The sequence below is a fragment of the Neoarius graeffei genome, chromosome 23, assembly GCF_027579695.1.
Source record: "Neoarius graeffei isolate fNeoGra1 chromosome 23, fNeoGra1.pri, whole genome shotgun sequence".
NCBI classification, from domain to species: domain Eukaryota; kingdom Metazoa; phylum Chordata; class Actinopteri; order Siluriformes; family Ariidae; genus Neoarius; species Neoarius graeffei.
Window position 1 is genome coordinate 59,433,124 of NC_083591.1, and position 8,921 is coordinate 59,442,044.

General features: G+C 42.1%; 1 protein-coding gene across 2 annotated transcripts in view; it reads right to left on the reverse strand.

Annotated features, from left to right (window-relative positions):
* Positions 1–328: 328 nt before the first annotated feature.
* ubxn7 (UBX domain protein 7) overlaps positions 329–8,921 on the reverse strand; it is a 47,647-nt gene continuing 39,054 nt past the window's right edge. Inside the window, exons 5-11 of one of the 2 annotated variants that reach the window (XM_060906552.1) lie at positions 5,024–5,136; positions 4,738–4,884; positions 4,281–4,371; positions 3,285–3,412; positions 2,174–2,600; positions 1,501–1,580; positions 329–1,389 (exon numbers count right to left, since the gene is read on the reverse strand). In XM_060906552.1, the coding sequence (XP_060762535.1) occupies positions 1,228–1,389; positions 1,501–1,580; positions 2,174–2,600; positions 3,285–3,412; positions 4,281–4,371; positions 4,738–4,884; positions 5,024–5,136 (1,148 nt within the window). In that variant the 3' untranslated portion in view covers positions 329–1,227. Of the gene's footprint in view, positions 1,390–1,500; positions 1,581–2,173; positions 2,601–3,284; positions 3,413–4,280; positions 4,372–4,737; positions 4,885–5,023; positions 5,146–8,921 lie in introns of both variants that reach the window. The other variant, XM_060906551.1, reaches the window with a different exon arrangement.

An 8,921-nucleotide genomic window follows, 5' to 3' on the forward strand; every position in this document is an offset into this window, starting at 1 on the left:
GAAGCATAAGACAAATAACACATTTGACGACATGCAGTTAGAGGAAAATAATCAACTCTGGTGTTGTAATGGTACTTTACCTGTGGAAGCCCTGCTGATGTTTCGGTTGTGTTTGTAACGTGAAATCATCTACTGTTTACGAGGAGCTTTTGGAAAACCTTCAGAAGTTCATAATTCCTGAAATTCCAAACTATTAAAACGGACAAAATGCTACAGGAACAAATCAATACGCTGGATACGGATTAGTCACACTCCTGTAACTAATCACACACTGCACACCGACACTATTTAAAAAAAAAAAATTAAACAAACAAGGACACACACACAGTTGTTTTTATGGTTATATTTGAGAATCAACATTTTTTGTGGAAATGATGCAGCATATAAAAAAAGAGACAGAAATTTCACTATAAATGTAACGCCCCACACCATCGCTGCTCCTTGCTGACATTTTTAACCTCCTCTGAAGATCCATTCCAGTTCAATCCATCGCTGAACTACCGACAGCTGCGACACCGCATGCCGTCGTCCACTTCCCCTCAGCACGCCAACACCGGTGTCACTCGAACAAGTGGCAAAAGCCAGGACATTTTAATGTGGATTTGGGTTTAATTCTGTTTTTTAACTCCATGTACAAAAAGTGATTAACTTGCAACCAACCAACACAGCCGGTTTGCTCACTAGCTAGCATGCTAGTTAACTAGCCAGCAGAGAACATGTTTCTCACACACACACTGTCATGTACATCGTCCTATGGATGATGATTTGGAAAAATAAAATATTTAGAAAGTACATTATGAAATATCATGTGGCGTATTTTATTGCTCATGTTGATTTTTTTTTTTGCTGAACTTCACTTGAGCACTTGATAAGGCCACAAGGGGACTCAACCAAGGGGAAGTGGCCAAGAGCATGTCTCTCTCACACACTACTGAAACAGTTCAGGGTTTAAATCCTCACAGAAATCAAGGACTTGATTTCTTTTAGTCACTCGTTTACTGATCCAAAGTCACTGGCTGAATGTGACTGAATTCTGATCTCAAAACTATTCCACGATTATGGTTTGGAAACCCAAAACAGACCCGGAAGGAGCAGAAATGCGCCGAGATCTTCACAAATAAATATGAACATGTGGTCCTTTTTGAGGGAGTGCGGTCCTCTTCGGCTCCGTGTAGAACGACGGATGAGGAACAAGTATGAAAACGAACAAAAACAGAGAGGGCGGGGTTAGTTCCTCTCCTGCACAAACACAGTCTCCTGAGGGCAAAGCCCCGCCTCCTGCAGTGTGATATCATAGTCCAAATGAGCCAGCTTCCGCCGGGGGAAATTAGTGACGAGTTCAAAGCGTTCGTTCGGATATCCGTTTGACTGAACGTGTCTCACCAGAGCCTGGGGGGTGGGGTGGGGACAACAGCATTCAGTAACGTTACACACATCACGTAAAAAACCCAGAAAACAACAACTACATGGTGTTTCAGGAGATTCTGGAAACTTACATACCATGAGCTTAGCATTAGCAGACAACGCTATCTGTTCCCTCCGACCGTCTGGGTATCTCAGCATGAGACGAGCCTTCGGACCTTAAAAAAACCAACCAGACCAATCAAAACACAGCAGGGGTGTGGCTACAGAGACCTGCAGGGGACATCAGGGACAGGGCTATCTTTAAGATTTAAAGAAGAACAGGGGAGGGGGGAGAGAAAGCAGAGGGAGCAAGAGATGGAGAAAAAGAAGGAGCAAGAGGAGGAGGGGAGGAGAAAAAGGATAAGGAGGAGGATGTCAGAAACACAAGAAGGATCAGAAGGAGCAAAAGAAGAAAGAATGGGAAGAGAGGAGCAGAAGAATGCAGAGGAGAGAGAAGGAGACGAAGGAGCAAGAGGATGGGGGAAAAAAGGAGAACAAGGAGGATGAGGAACAGGAAGTACAGGAGAAGCAGGAGGAAAAGAATGCAGAATAGGTAGAAGAAGGAGAAAGGGGAAGATGGAGGATGAGAAGATAGGGCTGAAGGATGAGAAGAAAGATGAGGAGGAAATACTGATATTCATTATTAATACATAATCGCCCCCTTATGGCTTCATCTTGAACTGCAGTAGTAAATATGAACATAATTAAACATAACTTATAGATTTTTTATTGAATTATTTATGATGCGCGTGCATGCGTGTGCGTGTACCGTTATCTTCAGGCTGTGTGCTTTGGGATGTTGTGATTTTGTGACTTTGGTCGTGGTGATGATGATGATGATGTAACTCTGTGGGTTTGTGGCTCGGCCGAGGCGGCGGCTCCACGTGGTTTTTCTTGCTCTCTTCTTTTCTGTGGTTGGACTCTTTGTATGGAGACTTCCTGCTCTGGGTGGGACTATCTGAGGAAGTGGGTGGGGCCTGTTCTGACAACATGTTTCCGTCTATGGAGTCTTTCCCTTCTCCCTCATTATCTGAACCGTCCACTGAGATCATGCCCTCGCTGTCAGAGAAGGCCTCGGCGTCCGAGTCGTTCTCCGACTCCACTTTCTCCTGCCTCGAGTCGTAGTGCGTTTCCTGCAGAGACGCTCTGATAGCTGCCTCCAGCTGACTGTCCTCACTCGCGTCAATCAAACTCTCCTGAAGAACATCAGAGAAATTATTAGTCACGACTGAACAAACTCGTACGTGTATTAGCCTAAATATTAAAAAACACGCTTTTCCACCATTGTAGTGAAAACTTTTATTGTATTGTTGCCAGATTTTCAGTTTTGTTGCCAGATTGTGTTCAGTTTGTCAGAAAATCTACGCAGAAACAAAATGTAGGTAATGGTTATTCCTGAGGGGAGAATAAAAGATGCACAACTGCAATAAATCTAGTAACATCATCAATAAAATATGTGATGAAAAAGTGACTATTTTCAGCTCTGGTTTCATCTAAAAAGTGAAACTCTGAGAAAATAATGTTTCAAAACATTTAATACTGATGACTGAAAGTTTTACTGCCAGTCAAATAAAGCGGAATAAATCAGCATGAATGACAGCACACTTTAATGAGCAAACTTAATTAAGTTGAAAGTTAATATTAAATTTGAGTAACAATCAAAATTTTAATAAACAATATATTTTGTGTAAGCTTTGCTCCTGTAAATTTTCACTCTATAAATGTTAAGACTTAAAAAAAAATTAGCTTCAAATATCTCATTGAGTAATAATAATAATAATCCTGAAAAAACAACACACACACTGGACTCCTGCTATAACATCTCTCTCACACACAAAAAAACCCGAGTCCAAGAACGTAAGGAGAGATTGTGCTCTTACAGAGCGAGCGCGTTTGGCTGGAGGTTGACTGGAAAGTCCGTCTAACTGGCCGTGTTCCGTTAAAAACCCCGTCACTTGATCCAGGAACGAGGAAACATCCAGCTGATTCCACTCCACCATCTTCTGACCTTTTTATTACAAAACAGCAGGAGGAAAAAATCGTCATCATCATCATCATCTCTAATTTCCTTTCCCACCTGGGATCAGGAGACGACGCTTCTGACCCCCAGATCACTGACAGCCCGAGTTCAGCACCACGGACACCACCAACGTAAGTAACAACCAAAAACTACGACACGTACAACGATTTCTGATCGGACACCCACATGGCTCAAGAACCAATCAGAACCCAGGACACGAACATCATTTAATAAGAAAAATAAATAAAGGTGCAGCTTGTTACATCATGTGAGCGAGAAATCACAAAAAAGCGAAAACCTTAACCCTTTCTGTCCCACTGTCACAAAGCACTGACACTGGAGACTCTTTACATATATAGAATATATACATGTCCCTGTGAATGAGCTGTTACTATAGAAACAATAAGGAGCACTTTAATATAAATATAAACCTGTGATTTAGAGCTGCACTACAGTCAGAGCTGCCATTATAGAGAATTAAATCAACACCAATAAATCTGTCCAAATCTCAACCAACAACACAACAGCACTGTGGTTTAAATATTTCATAAAATTATTAAGGAAAGTTTTTAGGTAGTACTTATTTGTAGAATATGTTCGATACTTTGATCAATACATTTAAAAATGTCGATCCTGTAATCTCACTTACTGATCGGGGAAAATTAACACGCATCTAGATTTAAAAAAAAATAAAATTCTTATTTTTATTATATGACAAGGCTGCATTAAAGACTACAAGTGCCACCAGCATTTTACTTCACCCATCTCTACTTCCTGCTCACTGCCCCGCCCACCTTGTTTGATAGCCTGCAAATAGCTAAGCTCCTCCCACCGTGATGGAGTCTGTGTCTCTCACCTGTACGAGGGTCCAGGATAGAGATGTAAGGGAATTTGTTGAGTTTGTAGAACTGAATGTAGCGCTGACCCTCCTCACTGTCATGGTAAACCTTTCAACAAACAAACAAAAACAACCGAGAATAAAACCAGGATGCAATTAAAGTTTTTTTTTTTTTTTATGGTAAATACAACATTAAAATGTAGACTACTGTAAAAAGGAATAGATTTTTGAATCTTTTAATCTTTAATATTTGTATATTTATATTAATCAGAAGTCTAATGTTAAAATGTATTTTATACACAAAATTCCCCAGATATTTATTTGATAATTGAAACTACAAAACACGACGCTTTAAAAAGATCAGATCAACGTGTTAGAGCAGGCGAATCAAACGCATGGGACCGGCTTGATAAACTCTGACCCCGCCCACCACACAGGTGTTGACTGTTTGTTGTTTGAGTCGTGATTTCAGCACCTGCCAGAAGATGAAGTGTTCTCTGATGATGGCTTTCACTGCCTCGTTACTCCACACGTCTCGGTTTAAACACTGACAGGAGAAATCCTGAACGTTCTGGATGTTTATCATCAGCCACTTATTCTCCAGCTGACCGCAATTCTTTGCCTGGAGGGTTAGAACACAAAAACACACACGACAAAGAATAAATAAGTAGATATGTAAGTAAGAAAAAAAAAAGGAGGAAAAAAAAATAGTGGTAAAGCGACATGATATCTGTCTGTCCTGTGTGTGTGCGCTTCCTCACTGTCTCAAAGCTGCCTTTGTGCATGAGTTCAATCGGTGGTCGAAACAGATCTGCCAGAGTGCTCAGCTTTTTATCCATCGCTCCTCCGTTCCTCAGCTCCTGCTCCTGTCTGACTGGAACATCAGAAACACACACACGATTATAGACAGACAGACAAACAGACACACACTATTATAGACAGACACACTATTATAGACAGACACACAATTATAGACAGACACACAAACACACACACACTATTATAGACAGACACACACACTATTATAGACAGACACACACACACTATTATAGACAGACACACACACACTATTATAGACAGACACACACACAATTAGAGACAGACACACAATTAGAGACAGACACACACACACAATTATAGACAGACACACACACAGACACACACACTTAGACAGACACACACACACTATTATAGACAGATACACACACAATTAGACACACACAGACACACACACACACTACTATAGACAGAAACACACACACTATTATAGACAGACAAACACACAATTATAGACAGACACACACACAATTATAGACAGACACACACACAATTATAGACAGACACACACACTTAGACACACACACACACAGACACACACTATTATAGACAGACACACACACTACTATAGACAAACACAGACACAAAAATACACACCCTAATACACACACAATAATAGACAGATACACAAACAATTATAGACACACACTATTATAGACAGACACACACAAACTATTATAGACAGACACAGACACCCCCCCCATTATAAAGACACACACACACACACACACACACAAAAACCCTAACAAACCATTACACACACACACACACCATTACACACACACACACACACACACACACACACACACACACAGACCATTACACACACAAACACCATTACACACACACACACACACACACACACACACACACACACCATTAAACACACACACACACACACACACCATTACACACACACACACACACACACACACACACACCATTACAGACACACACACACACACACACACACACACACACACACACACCATTACACACACACACACACACCATTACACACACACACTATTACACACCCACCCACACTATCACACCCACCCACCCCATTACACACACACACACACACACACCATTACACACCCACCATTACACACACACCATTACACACACCCACCATCACACACACACACACACACACACACACTATCACACTATTACACACCCACACACACTATTACACACCCACACTATCACACACACACTATCACACACACACACACACACACACACACACACACACACACTATTACACACACACTATTACACACCCACCCACGCACACACACACACACACACACACCATTACACACACACACACACACACACACACAGACACACACTATTATAGACAGACACACACACTACTATAGACAAACAAAGACACAAAAATACACACCCTATTACACACACACACAATTATAGACAGATACACAAACAATTATAGACACACACTATTATAGACAGACACACACAAACTATTATAGACAGACACAGACACCCCCCCATTATAAAGACACACACACCCCATTATACACACACACACACAAAAAAAAACCCAACAAACCATCACACACACACACACACCATTACACACACACACAGACCATTACACACACACACACCATTAAACACACACACACACACACACCATTATACACACACACACACCATTACACACCCACACACCATTACACACACACACACACACACACACACACACACCATTACAGACACACACACACACACACACACACACCATTACAGACACACACACACACCATTACACACATACACACACACACACACACCATTACACACACACACACACACACCATTACACACACACACACACACACACCATTACACACACACACACACCATTACACACGCACAAACCATTACACACCCACACACACCATTACACACCCACCATTACACACCCACACCCACCATTACACACACACCATTACACACCAACACCCACCATAACACACACACCATTACACACACCCACCATCACACACACACACACACACACACTATTACACACACACTATCACACACACAATATCACACTATTACACACCCACATACTATTACACACACCCACATACACACTATCACACACCCACTATCACACTATTACACACCCACACACTATTACACACCCACACACACTATTACACACCCACACACTATCACACACACACACACACACACACACTATTACACACCCACCCACACTATCACACACACACTATTACACACACACACACACACCCCATTACACACACCCCATTACACATACACACCCACACACACCATTACACACCCACCATTACACACACACACACACACCATTACACACCCACCATTACACACCCACACACACCATTACACACCAACACCCACCATAACACACACACACACACACACACACACACACACTATTACACACACAATATCACACTATTACACACCAACATACTATTACACACACACACACACACTATCACACACACACTATTACACACACACAGACTATTACACACGCACTATTACACACCAACACCCACCATAACACACACACCATTACACACACACACCATCACACACAATTACACACACACACTATTACACACACACACACACACCATTACACACACACACACACCATTACACACGCACAGACCATTACACACCCACCATTACACACCCACCATTACACACACACACACCATTACACACACACACCATTACACACCCACACCCACCATTACACACACACCATTACACACACACCATTACACACACACCATTACACACTAACACCCACCATAACACACACACACCATTACACACCAACACCCACCATAACACACACACACCATTACACACACACACCATTACACACACACACACACAAACACTATTTTACACACACACTATTACACACACAAACACACATTATTACACACACACACTATCACACTATTACACACCAACATACTATTACACACACACACACACTATTACACACACAGACTATTACACACGCACTATTACACAACAACACCCACCATAACACACACACCATTACACACACCCACCATCACACACACACACACACACACTATTACACACACACAATTACACACCCACACACTATCACACACACACTATCACACACACAATATCACACTATTACACACCCACATACTATTACATACACCCACACACACTATCACACACACACTATCACACTATTACACACCCACACACTATTACACACCCACACACACTATTACACACCCACACACTATCACACACACACACACACACAATTACACACACACTATTACACACCCACCCACACTATCACACACACACTATTACACACACACACACACACACACACCATTACACACACCCACCATTACACACCCACCATTACACACACACACACACCATTACACACCCACACCCACCATTACACACCCACCATTACACACCCACCCACACCATTACACACACACCATTACACACCCACACACACCATTACACACACACCATTACACACACTACCACACACACACACACACACACAATTACACACCATTACACACACACACACACACACACCCCATTACACACACACACACACCATTACACACCCACCATTACACACACACCATTACACACCCACACCCACCATTACACACCCACCATTACACACCCACACACACCAACACCCACCATAACACACACACCATTACACACACCCAACATCTCACACACACA